At 37.0% G+C, this 19,495-nt stretch overlaps 1 protein-coding gene across 2 annotated transcripts in view; it reads right to left on the bottom strand.

The window, feature by feature from the left end:
* Positions 1-19,495, bottom strand: part of ctnnal1 (catenin (cadherin-associated protein), alpha-like 1) — a 67,415-nt gene that overhangs the window by 2,089 nt on the left and 45,831 nt on the right. The window contains exons 4-18 of one of the 2 annotated variants that reach the window (XM_056257642.1): positions 18,123-18,242; positions 15,801-15,890; positions 14,675-14,845; positions 13,005-13,205; positions 9,885-9,974; positions 8,089-8,247; positions 7,865-7,957; positions 6,265-6,415; positions 5,374-5,411; positions 5,233-5,283; positions 4,518-4,672; positions 4,249-4,297; positions 2,062-2,118; positions 1,140-1,259; positions 402-485 (exon numbers count right to left, since the gene is read on the bottom strand). In XM_056257642.1, the coding sequence (XP_056113617.1) occupies positions 402-485; positions 1,140-1,259; positions 2,062-2,118; positions 4,249-4,297; positions 4,518-4,672; positions 5,233-5,283; positions 5,374-5,411; positions 6,265-6,415; positions 7,865-7,957; positions 8,089-8,247; positions 9,885-9,974; positions 13,005-13,205; positions 14,675-14,845; positions 15,801-15,890; positions 18,123-18,242 (1,629 nt within the window). The remainder of the gene's footprint in view (positions 1-401; positions 486-1,139; positions 1,260-2,061; positions 2,119-4,248; positions 4,298-4,517; positions 4,673-5,232; positions 5,284-5,373; positions 5,412-6,264; positions 6,416-7,864; positions 7,958-8,088; positions 8,248-9,884; positions 9,975-13,004; positions 13,206-14,674; positions 14,846-15,800; positions 15,891-18,122; positions 18,243-19,495) is intronic. The other variant, XM_056257643.1, reaches the window with a different exon arrangement.

Below are 19,495 nucleotides of genomic sequence, written 5' to 3'. Positions count from 1 at the left end.
ATAGTGTAACACTGTGTCCTTTACATGTCAAGTTTTTGTCCTGTCCAGCCACAACCAATGTTAAAATTTAGGTTGAAATTGATAAGCTGATGATTATTCTTATTATGGCTGATAGATAGCCAATAAATGGCCAATATTAAAATTCTATACTATTTAGTCTATATTAATTTTCAAAAATGACTATAAACTAAACTCAATCATTTTTAATGCTACAAGTGAATTTAAGCATACCAAGATATATATATTTAAAAAAAAAAAACTATAAGTTTTTATTTCATGACATCATAGGTAATATAAATATAAAAATATACATAAATGAGCAAACATAATTAAATATATAATATATACCAATACATTTAAAAAAAAAAAAATGAATCCCAGATTTTCATGTTGCTACCAACCTTTCTGATGAGCTTATTACAGATCGGCAGTAAGTAAACCACCACAGTCAAGATGCCTTTGGTATTCTGTATGGATGAGTCGACCTGAACAATGCGAGAAACAGATGCATCATTAGCAGACCAAACTACCCAAAATAAATAACAAGTACAACATGGCTGCTTTTTTGGGCTCACATTTCAGTCATGCTATCAGTTTGCTGCCACAAAAATCTATACATATCTGACAGGCGATCTGTGGAACAGACTGGTTCACACATAATTGTTTTTTCTAAATAAAATGCTTGGAAACCATGCGAGGGCGAAACATACTGGGAGATTCTGATTGAGCTTGTTTTCCGGAGATCGTTTTCTTGGTTCCACAGCACGACACAAACATAGCCTCTATAAACCTGCCTTTGGCTGTGACCTTTGCTTTATCAAAACAGAAGGATGACCCTAGACAGCATGCCATTTTATCAGGTTAAATGGAGTCACAATAGAGTAAGGTCAGGGTCTTTGCAAGAGAAACAGATTTATTATCTAATCATGTGTGGCAGTGACCTGTGTCTAAATCATTCTCTTTAAAAACCTATATTAAGATGAATCTATCTAATTTGAATCAATCATCCAATTCTAATTTATAAATTAAAGTGAACTATTGAATTAAATTGTCAAGTCAAACAAACAAAATCCCTATTTATGTCTCATCTGCTCCATTCACTGATTCACAAGCACAGGCCTGCGGTTATATTGCATTACCTTCTGAAAGATGGCGCTCTTCCCCTGAACCGGAGTCTTGGCACAGACCTGAAGCTGTTGACATGCGGTTGACAGCTTCTCTGTCTCAGATATAATCAGCATTCGGTCTTCATCCAGCAGCTATAACACAGACACAATATATTGCCATAACATTTAAAGTACTGTCAGATCACATGAGAGATGAGAAGTCTAAACAAATTCTAACGCATTGTCTGTTTTGCTTGGAGACTCGTTTTTTTTTTTTTTTTTACATTAGACAGTTTTTTATTATGGCCTTTAAATAAGCAAAAGTATTAACATGACAGGCTGAATAGGACAATTGACATTTAAAAAAAAAACAATATATATATATATATATATATATGCAAATGATGTTATTTTATTTGTATAAATTATATATACTTATTTTATATAATACATGTATAATAAAATAACTTTTGAAACAGCTATATATATTTATATTTTATACTGTGTATTCTATGCATATAGCATTGTTTTTCCTTCTTTCTATGACCCTTTCAGGGTTTCCTGAGGCAAGGACAAATTTAACAATCTAATAGCCCTAATTGAGACTTGCACCCAAAACTGCATTAGGTTTGCGGTTTGGTGAGGTAATTGCTGGATTTGAACTGATGGATAAATAAGTGGACGTAAGCAATTTGTATTAGCTGTACTCTGCTAGCATTGTGGGTCAGGCATGTTTGCGATTATTAATCAAACCGTGCGGTGTACCACAGGTGTCAGGCTCTGTGATTATGGATGTGTGGCCCCTGTCCGCCCCAGCCGAGCAGGGGTTAACTAACACTGATAGCCATGTCTCTGTGGTCCCAATGAGATGGATGGCAGTCATTACAGTCTTTTATTTACAGGTATCTAATTAAACTGGTACATAAAGGACTGGTGTGCACGCCGGCTGTGTTACCTGTGTGGAGAGAGAGTGGAGGATTGGGCACAGCTGGAGACCTTGGTCTGACAACACCTGAAAAAAACAATCCATAATGTGAGCCCTGATTGTACCAGAGTAAAATTTACACAATTTGGATTAACAGGATTATGAAATTAAAAATCACACAAAAATCAGTTAAAGATTTACACTGTGCACTGGCACAAGACTCAGGTCATTTCAGTGGCCTGTTAAGATCACATGACCATCTGAATAGTATCAAAGTTACTTTCAATGAAAGTCAGTTCACTCCGTGGTCATATTTGCAATACCTCCGGGCAGCTAATGAGGGCATCCAAGGCCAGACTTAAATGGGGAAATCCTGAAATCTCACAAAACTACTTGTCTCACTAGCATTTAAATAAAATATTTCAAATCAGCAACAAAATCTGACATGAACCAACCATCCCATAAATGTTGTTTCTTATGCTCAAATAATAAAAGAAATCTTACATTTAGGTTACATTTCGCCATATTTCATGTTGCACATTCTCCCATTCATAGTAATGAGTGCACCAAAGCCTTTGATATTAAATCTATTTCATCAGTATAATCTCCAATATCACTGCTGTTTTAGCCAGCAAAACCTAAATTAAAAATTATTTACCGCACTGAAATTGAAGACTGACTTCTCAGTGAAAATGCCAGAATGACAAAAGCAGCATTCAGGAGTCAAATGCAAAGGTTAGTGTCATGTCAAAATTATAATAATTACCAGAAGATTATTTTCAGAGCGGGTCGGATCTTCGGAAACTAGTCGTTACTATAGCAATGCTCATAACATCAAAATTGATCCATGTTGGAAAAATACCATAATTACCACAGCAAAATACTTAATCGCTATATTAAATCACCTCTTTATGCTCTTGCACAGTTTTAAAGAACAAATCTAATTAGGTAACAGTCATACAAAATGGCATATATGTATAGAGGCACGTAGTAGACGTTTTAATGTGTGGTTGTCGCTGTTTTGACAGACCATAAGTTTGAGACTTTGTTACTTTCAATTATGAGTTTCCAAGTTGTAATTGTGAGTTTGACTTGATCTGTTTACTAGTAGAAAACTCATAATTATGGCAATTTCAAAAGTGAATTCAGTGAAGACAAAAAAGGCCATAAAAAGAGGTACGTTTTAGTGCCCCTTTTATGCTATTTTAAAGGTTCCTAATTTTGTTTTTCTCCTAAAAATAGATGTACATGCATCCAAGGTCAAAAGATTGTACTTTAATTTTCTCATATTATACATCATAGCATCAGCTCTATTATTGGTGTCTGAAATGGTTCAAACAAGGATTCAGTCTCTCTAAACCCCTCCTTTCCGAGAGCCTACTCTGCTCTGATTGGTCAGAAGGCCCAGTCTGTTGTGATTGGTCTACAGCTTTCAGTGCATGTCAGAAACCAAACGCCCATTTCCATATCTGAATTTTAGCTACGGACGTTTCATTAGCACTTGTATACTCAGCGATACGAACCAATTCGAACGCGAGTCCTCGTCCTTTGGAAGTGCATGCAAAGTGGATTTGCTTTCGCAGCGCAGAAAACAGCGTCTTTCCCAAAATGTCGACAACACGAAACAAACTCTTTCAGGCCTCAGCTACAACTATTGTGCTCGAGGGCGGGTCAAAGTAGATGTTGTTCACGGGCAGCCAATAAAGACCATAGGCTGCCATTATGAAGATTTGTTACAAAGAATCAATTCTTTATTTTTTTTCTATAAAAATGTATTTGGGGAGGTAATAACTCTACTTATCGTGCACTTAGATGTTTGAAACTTTGCAGACCTTTTACATTCACAAACAGCTATACTACACACTAAATGAAAGGTAATATATCCAGAAAAGCATAATGGGCCACTTTAAGAGAACTTTGCAGTGCTGTTCTACTGTGATGTTAAGCAGGCTTGCTCTGTCCGATAAGAGGGTGTTAAGAGGAAGGTGGTGTGTTTGGGTGGAGGTCAGCGTACCCTCTGCTGATAGAAAGACACACTGCCTAATCAGCATTTCCTCCCCATTCACAGCACACAACCTGCTCTGGATCACAGTATCTCACAGACAAATGACAGCTGGCCCTTCTAATAATATACTGATCCATATTTTCCAGGGGACTCATCGCTCCTAAAGACACCTCGAACAGATTCAATTAAAAAACCTATGAATGCTGGCTTACCTCAGCTTGGTGGAATAGATCCAAAGTTGTCTTTAGCAGGCCTTCCCCCCTAAATCACAGATGGAAAAACAGCAGAGAGTTAATAAAACATCCTTAAAGATCCATAAAACTGATTGTGTAGGTTGACAGAGAGTGCAGATTAACAACAACATGGCATTTTTCAGAAAGCTTAAACTTTCCAGCACACTGTGCTTCATTTCCTGTGTAATATAGCACTACTCGAAGGCAATCTGGTAATCTGACTATAAAGTTTATGAAAAGGGAGTTACCTGGTGAAGAGGTACATGGAATACGCCATGCTGGATATGATCTGACACAGTCGAACAATCTCATGGTCCTGCTCGTCCCAGCGCTCCACCTCGGAGTCCACATCTGAGGTGAGGAGACACAGTTCCAGCCCCAGCTTAGCAATAGTGGTTTGCTCCTGAATAGATCAAAAGTAGTAAAACTTAAATTACAATTATAATGAAACCGAAAATATAAATATTAAAGCAAATTCAATATATTAGGTACTATAATAGTATCTACATAATTTAAATATAAAAATATGCTAAAATAACACTGCATATCATCTTTTAAGACTAAAAGATGCAATGATTTGTAGTTTTGACTTTAAAATGAAATAATGTCGTGACAAAATTCCTAAATAAAACTAAATAATTCTGTTTTATCACACTTATACTTATCAGTTGTCCATTTTACTTATTTAAATCTTAATTAACTTCCATTGTAGGTTATGTTTTGTCAAGTCCAGGTCATTATAGACACTTAAAGACAATTATTGGGTTTTGGGGGTCGTGGACTGAAAATGCAAATATTGTAATCTACATATAGAAATGGAATGGCAAACAAACCGCTATATAATTTGCAGCACAAAAATTACAAATAAGGTCAAGAATAGAGCATGACAGAAAATTTTCAACCCAGTTAATTAACATTAATCCAACTTCTGGTCACATAATATTTTATTATGAGAAATTGTACCTCAGCATCAAGTTTGGCAGCCTTGACTGTCTTCAGGTTAGCAGAGTGTTTCTAGAGAATAGATGAATCAATAAATATAATGAAGGACATGATATGGAAAGAGAAATTTGTAATAAAATCATAATTGCTTGTGAGACTCACCCCTGGTCTCGGAAGAGACAGAAATGTTTTCTTATCACCTAAAATGAGGTAGACATTTTAACTATTAAGACCAAATATATCCATAACATTAAAATATTTCAACAGAACCCTATAAAACATGATTCAAATGTACGTCGAGTCTAAAAATGGCTGTGTATTATGATGTGGATGAACAGATACAAAGGCATGATCTTGGGGGGTGACAGTTTGTTTTGGGAAATATCTTGGTTGCCACTGATGATGACTGGGAATCTCTCATCTGGAACAAAACATCTCCCCAGGCACCGGATTTCTGTCATGTTACTGATGCCTTCCTTCAAACTCTGACAAATATTGTTCCTACATAAAGCGTTTTATGCGCTGCCATGAGAAAACCACAGTTTCACTCTGAAAATTCGACATCGCTCAAAACACATCCTTGAGCGGTATGTCCAAATACAGATTGGCGAAAGGACTTTCACAGAGCTGTAATCTCAGTGGGACCGCTGCAGTGCGCCCATAACCTTGCCTACAGAGGTTTATCCAGTCTCTATTCAATTACCTCATGTGAGGGATGTGGATGCAGTGTAAATGTCAAAGCCGCACATCTTTAGCGGATGGAAAAGATAGCAATCTGGCCACGAGGAAAAAGACCTTTAAAAACTGTTATCGCTGCCCTGCCCATAGGCATGAGCAAATGCATTTTGTGCACCTGAAAATAACTTCTGATAAATGGAATCAAAGCACCCTTAGAAGGCAGATTACAATACTGTAGTATGTACTGTGGTAGTGTGGTGAATGCAGATAACATAAAAGACATAAGGGCGCTTCATATCTTGGGCTGGAAGAAGCTGCAAGAAGGACCTTTTCGAGTTTGTAGTTCTATAAGACTGAACAGCTTGATTGACGTACCTCTGCGGCCCTCAAACACATCATTGATCTCCTTCAGTAGGATGGCCATGTCGCACAGCTGGGACTCCCAGGCCTCGCAAAACACATCCAGGTTTTCTTTGGCTATCTTGCTTGTGGGGTGCAGAGCGAGGGTCTGTGCCGCTGAGATGATCTGAGAGGAGAAATTGGGAGGAAGCAGCGCTCTGATTTTAGCACACTATTTTCAAGATCTTTCTCACCACTTTTAAATACATTACCATTAAAAAAATTTTGGGGTCAGTAAGATTTTTTTTTAAAGGAAATTATTACCTTTATTCTGCAAGGACAGATTAAATCGATCAAAAGTAACAAAAGACATCTGTTACATGTTACAAAAGATTTCTATTTCAAATTAAATGCTGTTCCTATTCCAAGTTTTCAACGTTGATAATAATAAATGGTTCTTGAGCATCAAATCAGCATATTAGAATGCTTTTCTGAATCATGTGACAGTGTAGACTGGAGTAATGGCTGCTGAGAATTAATTTATTCCATCACAGGAATACATGTCATTTTAAAATATATTAAAATAGAAATCAGATCCTTTAAATTGTAGTCATATTTACTGTTTTCACTTTATTTTGATCAAATGAATGCAGCCTTGGTGAGCAGAAGAGACTTCTTTCACAAACATTTTAACTTTTGAACTGTAGTGTAAATTTTCTGTGACTGCATAATTTGACTCCTGTGCAAAATCTGAATATCAATATTCATTGTTGGTTTCTCTCCAGTGTCCCACAGCATAAATGCAGCATCTAACTCTGTCGGTAACTGCATAATTATGATTTACAGCTTACTGGGAGGACGTTTAAAAAAAAACACACACACAGCAAAGCAGAGCTGGTCTCCGCTGAGGGTGTGGATTCAGCTGGTAATTACCTGTGGCTTTTGGAATAACTGATAAAGCAACTCATTATCATGCACCCCTGAAGCTGCTGCTCTCCTGCTGTGCTCTTATTGGCTGCCTGATCTTTAGGCCTCATCATTATTGGCTGGTGAGTGAGGTCGCCCTCTCTCAGAACACTCATTCCTGCATGCAATCAGATATGCTAATGAAAGCGTGCTGATGAAATGCACTGCAAATATACTCTGTTAAATATTGTATTCTGCATATTGGCCCAATCTAACCTTTTCCTTTTCAAGGAATGTTTGTATTGGAATTTTTGTTTGTATCCTTTTTAATGTTTGTTTTGAAAAGGGAAACTTGAACAGCAAAGATGATTCCAATGCATGCTTTAGTTTTTCCATCCAACTCTGTGCGCTGAAGATGCATTTTAATTGCAATTTTCATGCTATTTTAGCAATTTTAGTTATTTTCTTGCCTGCGTGTCTAAGTGTTTGCCTCGGCTGTTTTTCTGTAATCAGAGCCGGAAAGTCAACAACAGAGCACAAAATGTGTCAAATAAGCATTGTTGATTTTTGAAAAATAAGCATGAATAACAAAAAAAGGCGAGTAACAATATTCAGTGTTTTTATTAACAAAATCTATATAGTTAAAGTCTCTGAAAGCCTTGCCAAGTAACATATCAAGCTGAGATGCCAGATTCCTACTCTTATAGCAGACAACCTCTCTTTTGTTTACCTGCGGACCAATGACACGGAAAGTTTCCTCGGCGTGAATGCAGGTGATCTCCAACGGCTCGGTCCCCGAAATGTGGCAGAGCAAACGACAAGTCTGAAATCAGAATAAATGGCACCACATTAAAAGTTGAACCTATAGTGAAATGTAAAAATCGGGCCTGCAATTACATTGGTGTCCTCAGAAATGATTTAAAAGTGAATTGCTTCATAATGTAATCATGTCACCTCCACCAGCTGCTCTTTGTGTTCTGTGAGTGTGCCGGCATAGTCAGCCACAGCCTCCAGGTTTCCATCCCCACCCGAGGCCTTCAGGGCCTGCAGCACCAGATGATCTGAATGCAGCTTCAGTAGTTCAGTGGCCCTCCCCACTGCTACCCTATGAAGCTAAACAAAGGGGAAAATGTGCAATAATGTGGGCTGACCAGTGAATTCCCCCAAGTACTGGTATTAATTACATGCTAAACAAGACAATATTGTTTTAGCAACATAACTAAATGTTTTTTTAAAGCACTTATTTACTTACAATCATTATTGTTATACGAACAACAGGCAGCAACTGTACTGATTCAATAATAATTCAAAACTAATACAATACAACATCAATCCTTCTTCCAAAACATGTTTTTGTCTTACCCTGATTCACTACGGTAAGCCTATTACACGTGTTTATATTTTAGGCCAAGCGGGATGCTTTTCATGGGAAATTGTGTACTTGCGTCACTCGCCCATGCGTGTCTATGTGCACTATGGATACATGCCAATATAGGCATGTTGACAATTTTGAGAGAAATTGTCCATTCAAGCGCAAGACGCCGTGAAAGAGAAATCAATTCAGTATGCGTGCATTACGGAAACTTCTCACACAGCGAGTACCGAATTGAGCTCTCTTTTGTGTTTTCTTGCACTTGAATGCTTAAAAACACTTGCAAATGATAAACATTCATGACAATGCAGCACTGGCCTGATCGGGACAGTGCCATCTCCATCAACTATTGGCCATCGGGCAGTCTTTATTTGTTGAGCACTGCATTTAGATCCAGTGCTTCACTTCTGCGTCAGTTCATGTGTGCGCCTCCCTTTTTCTCACGTTTAGTGCTCGTGTGTGAGAAAGCGACAGATGGCGCTCTCAGCAAAGCGACGGTGCGTAAAGCTCGGCAGGCGATGAAATCATATCTGCGCTAAACTTCTTTTTTGCCTCTAACTGAATCACAGGTAGCTGAAATTGTACAATTTACTAGCCATTGGCTAATAAAGACAGTTTTAAGTCGTCTAGTGTGAAATTTGGTCGCATATGCGAGTGATTTACTCGCATTGTAGAGGGTTGATATTATTAAATTAATTAATAATTTTATTTTTTTCTCTTTCCCCAGATCAATAAACTAATTAAATAGGGTCTTGTTATGTCCTATATATACAGGTTATAATAAGACCCTAAACACAGTACTTTACATTACACATAGACTGTTAACATTTCCACAGACTGTGGAACCTCTTTGAACTATTTGATCTGTACTATCTACTTGTTTTTTTGTTGTTGTCTGTTTAGCATTCTTTTATGTTTGTATAATCCCTGTCAACAAATAAGGCTGTATATAATTTCTGTTATGTGACAATAAAAAAGCCATTTTCATTTCAAATCATCTTCAAATCTGTCAATTATCAAAATGGATTCAGTAAATGATTCATTACAAACTGATATCTCAGTATTTTTGAGCCATTCATTAAAGAATTGGCTCATAAGAGTCATTTGTTCATGAATCAGACTACAGGGTCCCGATTTGTTTTTGCATGTTTAGGCAATGCAATAGAAAGATATGTAGTCTTTATTTTATTCTTAACTCATGACATTCAATTCAAATTACAAATTTACAACTTGAGCAAATATGAGTTGTCATGGCACTGTAAATTCAGCAGAGGCGCAATAAGAAACACTGCAATGGACGCCTCTTAAGAAAGATAGTTTTAGATGCTTTGGCTCATGGGATTCAATCCCTGCGCATTGCTTGTCGCAAGAATCTCACCTCTCGTCTGAGATCGCTGACACTCTGACAAGTCTTCAAAATAGAGAGCTCCATCTCGTCTGTGGCCTCTTTGGCTTTAAGCAATTGCTGCTGGAAGGGAAGAGAAACAGAAACAAAGATAGAAAGAGAACTTAACACACTGCAAAACAGAATGATTTTCAACCAACCGAAAGTGAACAAGCCACCAGCCAAGTTGAAGAGCCCGTCAAGTTTCAACACAAGTGTCAGTGTGGCTCAAGCAGCCTGAAAGACAGACATGACAGTCTTTATCTGCGGTTTTCTCTTCAGAGGACAGGTAGACAGGTGGGTGGGATTGCTTTTAGACGGGATTACGGTGGGGTGTCAACACAAACACGGCACACAAGCCATGTGAATGTTTGAAGCGCTCTTATCTTCATGCTTTACTCGGAGGCATCACACTGGGACTGCAACAGTCATTGCACTTCAGTGAACACACACCTACTGTTTCTGTCACTGAAATGTTGGACAGGTAAAGTGGGGAACAACCCTAATATTATGATGTAAAAACAACACTGTCTTCAAATAAGTTTTGGCTGATGACAGCAAAGACGTACTCCGTCGTAAACACTCAAGGACTGTTTAGGTAGACAGAAAGAGTAAATAAATTGCAGTGCTTGAGTGATGAAAACTCATGCTCATGGTCTGTTTATTGACAGGTACACTCAAAATTGTCAAGAGTTTGTTTAAATGGACAGTTCCAATCTGATTGGCTTGTTTTCTGCAACTTACAGAATTGTACACAGGTTTTTGTTTTAATCTATTTTCTTTTGAGGAAGAATGAATCACATGTTTTGAAATTTGAGAGATTGGCATTAGAGTTTTGTCTGAAAACTAGTGAACCAGTCATCCATAAGCAAAAGTGTATGTTTCACTTTGTTGTTTGTGGGGGGAAAAACTGTATATTTTACATTTGGGAAAATAGTAATTATGATCCGTGTCTATAATTTTAAAGGACTCTTTCAAATTTCCGCACTATTATTGTATATTATTTTGATATAACCCATTTGAGATAAACCCTCCCCCTAAATAGCAAGTAAAACACAACAAATTGTCACTTTGGATGTTGGTCAGACAGTCTCTTCCTGTCCAAGTGGGCGATTCTTGGCCAGAATCAGCTGTGATGAAGATCACATTTTTTGCCTCAACTAAATAGCCTGAGACTAATAAAAACTAGGAAACAGTTTCGTTGGAAAAAACTACACGAGAAAACAAACAAATATATATATAAATATATAACGAATAAATGTTTTAAAAAAAATTGTAACACTTTGGATTAGAGAACACATATTGACTAATAACTAGTTGTTTATCAGCATGAATATTACTAGCATATTGGCTGTTTATTAGTACTTATAAAGCACATATTAATGCTTTATTCTGCATGACCATATTCTATATCCCTTAATCCTACCCAATACCTAAACATAACAACTACCTTACTTACTATCAGTAAGCAGCAGTAATTAGGAGTTTATTGAGGGAAAACTTCAATAATAGTGAATGTGTTCCCTAATCTAAAGCGTTAAATATGAGATCAAACAGTGTCTAAATTACTCATTTTTGTAATTAAACACTTGTATGCGCATTATCTGCCAGTTCTCTAGATATTGCATTGGCCTTTGAAAATCCAGATGACTGATCTTGTGTCTAAGGCATTTTCAGGAGCCCCACACATTTTGACCAATACATTACCATGAGTGATTCATGAACTTTTCAGTTGTGACCACTGAATTTGTAAAAAAAAGAAATTATTTGAATTCGGTTGTCTTCTGAAGCGAAACATTAGTTGTTGTGCAACCCAGCAGCACCCATTCAATGGCATTTTATGGACTCACAGAAATGGATTGTTTTCCTAAAATGTTCATTTGTGTTTATCTGAAGAAAGAAAATCATATACTTTGGAGATGACATGAGGGTGAGTGAATGATGAGAGAATTTTAAATTTTGACTTCACTTTAAAACACTAAAAAATGAGCAAATTTTACTACATACCCAAGAGAAATTTCTAGCATACAAAATAGTTTTGAGCAAGACTAGAAAAAAATTATACTACTAGAATTTCGAGGTCTTTTCCTTGACTTTAATGATTTTATTTATTTCCACAACTTTCCTAGGCCTGGAAAATAATAACTTTAAATTCCCTGATATCCAGGTTTTCCACGACTGTGGGACCGCTGCGTTATAATAATTTTGGGCTACTTTTTAACATTTAGCATTCGCCATGTGTTCTGGTGAGATCATACTAGTAATGTCACAGGAAGTTGCTTTGCACAAATGCATAAGAATTACGAAAAGTTAACACCACAATTTTTCAAAATGTAAAGTTGAAAAGATGTTGCCATTTTCCTGTAAAAATCTTTTTCCTTGAACAGTTTTTCTTTCACAAGCCATTCAGTGTATAGCAATGAATACCATTGTTAGTAAATATCAACCTTGCTATTAAACGATTACAGTGTGCGTTTTTTTGTGTACTTTTTCTTTCTTTTCATCCCTCTATATTTTAAAGACATGAGAAGATTTAGAGTCAACTCTACCTATGCACAAAGTCCATATTTGATCTTAAAGAACATATATAAAACTTACTGAAAATCATGTAAGTATCAATTTGTCTGTGTGCTACACAGTGAAGGAGAACATGGCATAAGATATTCTTATTCAAGAAACTGCACCGCAGGGCTTTTTCCCAGTGTATGAGGTTCAGGGACAGTTACTCCACAGGAGGGGAGACATGCAGAACATTCTTCACACACTGCACAACAAAGACGTGAATGACAGATATACAAGCAAAGAGAAAACTTTGCGTTAATATATGAATGCGAGAGCAAGTTTAGTACACAAACATGTTGCACAGCTACACTGGGTTTAGGGATGGGTACCGAAACCCGCTATTAAACGGATTCTGCTGCCGGTACTAGAGAAATTTTCCTGCAATGTTAAATATGTTCTTAATTAGTTTCTTCTTCTTCTTTTTTACGATACCCATCACTAACTGAGATGCAGTTTGTGAAGTTTTCCCCCCTGCTGTCACCGTCAAGTGAGACTCAAGTCATGCGGTGAATGACTAGTCGGTGCAATCCCTAATGTGCGTATGTGTCTTACCGCATGTCTCCATGTGTTGATGAGCTGTTTGGTCTCCTGACGTGTGATCTGGCAGAGCTGTATGATTGTCTCTCTCTGCTCGTGGCTGGTGTAGGCAGAGTCTGTAAAGTCTTCGGTTTTCTCTACCAGAGCCTCCAGCTGAGCCGCCACTGCCTCACAGGACACACAGTACATAGAGTCTCTCAGACCCTCCACTTTAACCTGAAACACATACATACACACAAACAACATCTGGTGAGATATTGAGATTAGTGCTGCATGACATATCAGTTCCTGCATCTGCAACTGCATCTTTATATTATATAAGATATTTAATTGTTTCAACCCATCCATAACATTAAAGGAGAACTCCGGCGCAAAATGAACCTTTGGTCTAATTACACATTGTTACCTATTCAACCGTTATCTGAGATTTGTTTTCATGATTATCGAATGTAAATAGTTTTATCTCTAAAAACAGTTTAGCCTATAAAGCTAGTATAACGCTAGTATATTGGGCATAGATCAATGACAAATAAAAATCGCTTGTTAATACCACTAACAAGGCTCAAAATAGCCCCACACTAACACGGTAGCATAATGAGGGTCTCTACCTTCAAACCGAAGCATTGAGAACTTTGTCAGTGTCCAGACAGTTTAATAAGAAGATATTTTAAACATAGTCAACTTCGCGTATACAGGCAGGAGCCATCTTTGAAAAACAGTCTCTACCAGTCGATCTACGAACGCCGATCCAAGTGCGCTGGTGAGATGTGAACGAGCTATAAGTTGTGATAAGGTGAGCGCGAACAGCAGGCTTGGATCGGCGTTCGTAGATCGACTGGTAAAGACTGTATTTCAAAGATGGCTCCTGCCTGTATACGCGAAGTTGACTATGTTTAAAATATCTTCTTATTAAACTGTCTGGACACTGACAAAGTTCTCAATGCTTCGGTTTGAAGGTAGGGACCCTCATTATGCTACCGTGTTAGTGTGGGGCTATTTTGAGCCTTGTTAGTGGTATTAACAAGCGATTTTTATTTGTCATTGATCTATGCCCAATATACTAGCGTTATACTAGCTTTATAGGCTAAACTGTTTTTAGAGATAAAACTATTTACATTCGATAATCATGAAAACAAATCTCAGATAACGGTTGACTAGGTACCAATGTGTAATTAGACCAAAGGTTCATTTTGCGCCGGAGTTCTCCTTTAAAACAATTATGAGAATCAGTCAAAATGTCTTCTGCTTGGTCAGAGAACAGGCTGATTCCTCGATGTAGAAAATAATGTTACTTCAGTTTCTTTATAACGGCAGCAATTAGAAACGCAATGCATGAAATGCATTTTAGGTAGAGTTTATTCTTAATTTTATTATATATAAACATACTAGGATTTTAGGTATTGCTTAGTGATATGAATAGCAGTTTACATGGCATTGTTGTATGCTAAACATTTATATTTGCTTTGTTTGTAGATATTTTTATTTTGTTTTATTTCTATTGATCCTTAAGAAATCATTTTAATTTGCTGCTCATGAAAGTATTATTTGTTTTCCATAAAAGAAAAAAACTTTTGAACAGTTACTGTTATAGGTGTATTGTTTGACTGATTGGACAACAAGCAGTACTTTTAAAAGAAGTCAGACTTTAAAAGAGAAACTTAAGAGCCCTTGGCCTACACCTGCACCTTAAAGTCTTTAATCCCAGCGTAGATGCTGACAGGAAGTGCTTTGGCCTCCCCACCGCTCCTCGTGTCAGTCACAATCTCAATGACTTGCTCCAGGGCCAGACGCATACGCTGGAAGACTGCTTCTTTGTTGATCCGTGCCGACTCGCAGTCTGGATGTCTCAGACAAGTCTGAGAGGAAAAGAGGGACAAAAATTATCTTCCAAATGCAGAGGGACAACAGAAGTGTGGGTGACAAATTTGACATGTGAACAGGGTGTTTTTACACTTCACTTCATTTTTCAGAATAAGGAAAGGAATATTGAGGTACAAACAAGCTTAATGACTTTAAATGAAAACTTTTTATTATGCTTTTTCATAAGCAATTAACCATCAAATTAACAGTTAACAATTAACAGTTCAAGTCAGGTATAGCTCTCATTCAATAATAATTGCATACAACTTTCTTACTCTCATGCAAAATTAAAAAATGTATATAAACATTTTTAATACATACATTTTGCATTATTTTATTATATATACACTACCTTTCAAATGTTTGGGGTCAGTACGTGTTTTTTTTATGTTTTTGAAAGAAGTCTCACCAAGGCAGCATTTATTTGATAAAAAAAATACAGTGAAACCGTAATATTGTGAAATATTATTACATATATAATATATAATATGCTGATTTGGTGCTTAAGAAACATTTATTAATAAATGTTATTAATAAACATTATTATTAATGTTAAAATCAGTTGTGCTGCCTAATATTTTTGTGAAAACCATGATATTTTTTTCAGGATTCTTTGATAAATTAAAAAGAAATCTTTTGTAACACTGTAAACATCTTTACTGTCACGTTTGATTAATTAAATGCATCAATGTAGAATAAAAAATTTAATTTCTTTAAAAACAAACATCCTACTAAACCAAAACTTTTGAAAGGTACTGTATATGTATAAATATATGTATATTCAAATTGATATAGTCTTTCTAAGGCCACCAGGAATGCTTTGCTGATTTAAGCTGTTGAGAACAGGTTTTATGCACAAATGTGCGCGTATGCGTGGTTACTGCATAAGAACTGTTGATATTATATTAACATCTTTTAGACAGCAGATGGTACTCTCTTCCACAATCCTACCTTAGAGGCTGTGAGGAGCATCATGGTGCATTTCTCCAGCACAGCACGTGCGGCGGCCATCCGAGCTCTTTTCTTTTCATCCTTCAGATCCTGAGGAAAACAAGAATCCACAAGACAAATATGAGAAAACACGCAATGCCTCGAGTGCTTTCGAGCTTTCTGAAATCTCGGTTTAACCTCAGTTGACTTTATAGAGAAAATAAATTGTTTGCTTGCAACAAACAAGACTGGAATTAAACTGTATTACAAACTAAGTTCAGTTATGATTCCCACAAAGTGCTTATGAAACTCATTTCATTGACTAATAAAACTAAAATTTGTTCAGCAAATCAAGAGCACTTGTCATGAATATTAAGCATTTGGCGCAGCCTGTCAGGAGATCCACAGAACTCTCTGACTTCATTCTAAGAGTTCATTTACCAAGGTCTTGCTGAGAATGAACGGTAAATTTGGTCCTTGGAAGAGATAGCACTGACATAATGCCTTCCACCGACACTGAGAGAGCTGGAATATAACTCAATAGAGCTGCGCTCACTCAACGCGGCGTTAGGCATTAGGGATTTGTGACTGACAGACTCTGTGTGTGCATGACGGAGAGAATGAGAAGAACCTGATCTCTCTCACCCTGGCTGGGCTCACAAAAGGAGAAGTGATTATCTGTTATTATGTTCTTCTGAATAAAACTGAAAAGATGGAGGCCGCAGATTGGCAGGAAAGCTCTGCAGAGATAGGAACGTGATGTGTTTGTGAAACATTATCAAGCACATATAGTGATTTCTGTTTGAAATGAGAAAACCTTTCCTATTAGTTCTTGGTTTCATTTGTATTCACATTACTACTTTCCTAATCATGATGGGACCTCGGAGGGGGCCTCAGGAGGAGAAACAGCCATGCACTCCTGGAAAGATCAAAGAAACCAGTTTCTGTTGGTGGCTGGTTTCATATGGTTTCACGCAGTAATAGAGCAATTGTCAGGACATGGCTAATTTTGGACCAATTTGATATTGACAGCAGTGTTCGCACACTTTTGGATAGCACCCTACTCTATAGAACAGGGCTTTTCAATTTTTTGGATGCCAAGGACCCCCCACAAATTTGGATGACCTTGCATAGGAACAACTTCCTAAAATATATATTATTTATGTATAAAGACCCATTTATACGGTGTGAGAAAAACAGTAAGAGCAATATTATAAAAACAATATGTTGTTTGCAAAATGAAATAACTGTCTTTTATATTGTCATTTCAATATTTACCAAATAAATATTATCTGGTAAATATGTGTTGAATTAAATTGGCAGTGTATCTTCATTCTATTGACTATTAGAGTACTGTGACATGTATTAAAAATAAATATTTTTAATTACATTCAAATGTATTTGGATAATTGTATAGTACACAATATAAACTTTTCTTTTAAAAATAATTAATGTACTTCTAAATAATTTGATCAAAATAACATAAAACTAAAACTAAATATTTGTATTTCTTTTATTACTTTAAAAATAAGGCAATTAATATAATGCAATTAATTATTCTTTAAAATTAATTGCAATTAATCTCATAAATGTCAGTCTATAGAAAGCAAACAGTAGTAAATAAAAAAAAATTTGTTTTTACTTTTTTTTTTCACATTATTAACATTTTCCTTTAGCCCATTTTGAAACCCTTTGATCTATCCATGTATTAACATCAGCATATGCCCTTGACAAACCCATATCTAAAGTGGTTTGAGATGACACACAATCTCGACCCAGCAGCAAACCAGAAACAATGTTCAAAAAACCAGCGTGACCATATGCAGGTATGATGTGGGTTTTTTTTCCCAACAGAGCATTGATAATGAAGGCTATGTGTATAAAAAGATTCTAGTATTAATTCATACAAACAGTACAATTCCCCGATCTTGCATATGTTTGCATTGCAAACACATGCTGATAAGAGTAATATTGCACCACTACCGTTTGCCAAAACCCATCGGTTCTGCACTGCGGTCGAGTGTATCTTACCCCAAAGGTTTTTATCAATGGGGTTTAAGAGCTGCTGATTAAAATTGTAGTGTGCGGTTCTTATAAGTTAAATCCCTCCATTATCTTCCCCCTCACCCCTCATGTGTTGTGTAAATCTACAAGGAGCTCTACAAATCTGCCATAGGAAGTGTCCTTATCAGTGTTTGACTATCTGTGAAGTGAGGGAATGATGGAGGGTGAGTAGAGGGTGTGTGTGTGTGTGTGTGTGTGTGTGTGTGTGTGTGTGTGTGTGTGTGTGTGTGTGTGTGTGTGTGTGTGTGTGTGTGTGTGTGTGTGTGTGTGTGTGTTTACATTCTGTCTGTCTCCCGTGAGATGGGCAAACTCTACCATCTCGTTCCCAAATTGGCTGAAGATTTGGACAAATTCCTGAAAAGTGCTGACTCTCTCCAGCTGCTCCAGGGTAACCAGCACCTGCACACAAACATATAACCCACGTCTTTACAAATAAAGCAACAGCCCTGAGAGAGAGAAAAAAATTAATTGTGTAAAGGTTGCTTTCATAACTCAGATGTTTGTGCTTTATTTAGGGATGAGCTTTATCTCAGATGTCTGTCCTAATGTTCTCAACAAGAAATAAAAATAGATCCGACTGAGACAACTGTTGATGTACAGTAAGAGCATAGAGCCACTGTGGCAAATCTGAGCACAGCATGTGAGACACTATGAGCTCTCTTTAGACTACAAGGGATCTGAGAAGCAATAAACTCATTTTGCTCCATTTAATCTCACGGATAGTAAATCACATATATTGTAAATGTACTTTCTTATGGCTTCATGATTATTACATAAAAAGGTTTTCCAAGTGTTTGTATTTGTTTCTTTGGAAATGAGAAAGTGTCATGCAACCAGTGATGTTCCAAGTTCATAAATAAATTTGGTTCTTGTGTTTATAATAATAATTATTATTACTGAACTTCTATATATATATATATATACACTCACCGGCCACTTTATTAGGTACACCTGTCCAACTGCTCGTTAACACTTAATTTCTAAGCAGCCAATCACATGGCGGCAACTCAGTGCATTTAGGCATGTAGACATGGTCAAGACAATCTCCTGCAGTTCAAACCGAGCATCAGTATGGGGAAGAAAGGTGATTTGAGTGACTTTGAACGTGGCATGATTGTTGGTGCCAGAAGGGCTGGTCTGAGTATTTCAGAAACTGCTAATCTACTGGGATTTTCACGCACAACCATCTCTAGGGTTTACAGAGAATGGTCCGAAAAAGAAAAAACATCCAGTGAGCGGCAGTTCTGTGGGCGGAAATGCCTTGTTGATGCCAGAGGTCAGAGGAGAATGGCCAGACTGGTTCGAGCTGATAGAAGGGCAACAGTGACTGAAATAACCACTCGTTACAACCGAGGTATGCAGCAAAGCATTTGTGAAGCCACAACACGCACAACCTTGAGGCGGATGGGCTACAACAGCAGAAGACTCCACCGGGTACCACTCATCTCCACTACAAATAGGAAAAAGAGGCTATAATTTGCAAGAGCTCACCAAAATTGAACAGTTGAAGACTGGAAAAATGTTGCCTGGTCTGATGAGTCTCGATTTCTGTTGAGACATTCAGATGTTAGAGTCAGAATTTGGCGTAAACAGAATGAGAACATGGAACCATCATGCCTTGTTACCACTGTGCAGGCTGGTGGTGGTGGTGT

Source organism: Rhinichthys klamathensis, unplaced genomic scaffold (genome assembly GCF_029890125.1).
Source record: "Rhinichthys klamathensis goyatoka isolate OS25496 unplaced genomic scaffold, OSU_Roscu_1.1 h1tg000140l_1, whole genome shotgun sequence".
Taxonomy (NCBI): domain Eukaryota; kingdom Metazoa; phylum Chordata; class Actinopteri; order Cypriniformes; family Leuciscidae; genus Rhinichthys; species Rhinichthys klamathensis.
This window is presented reverse-complemented; position numbering and strand designations above follow the sequence as displayed.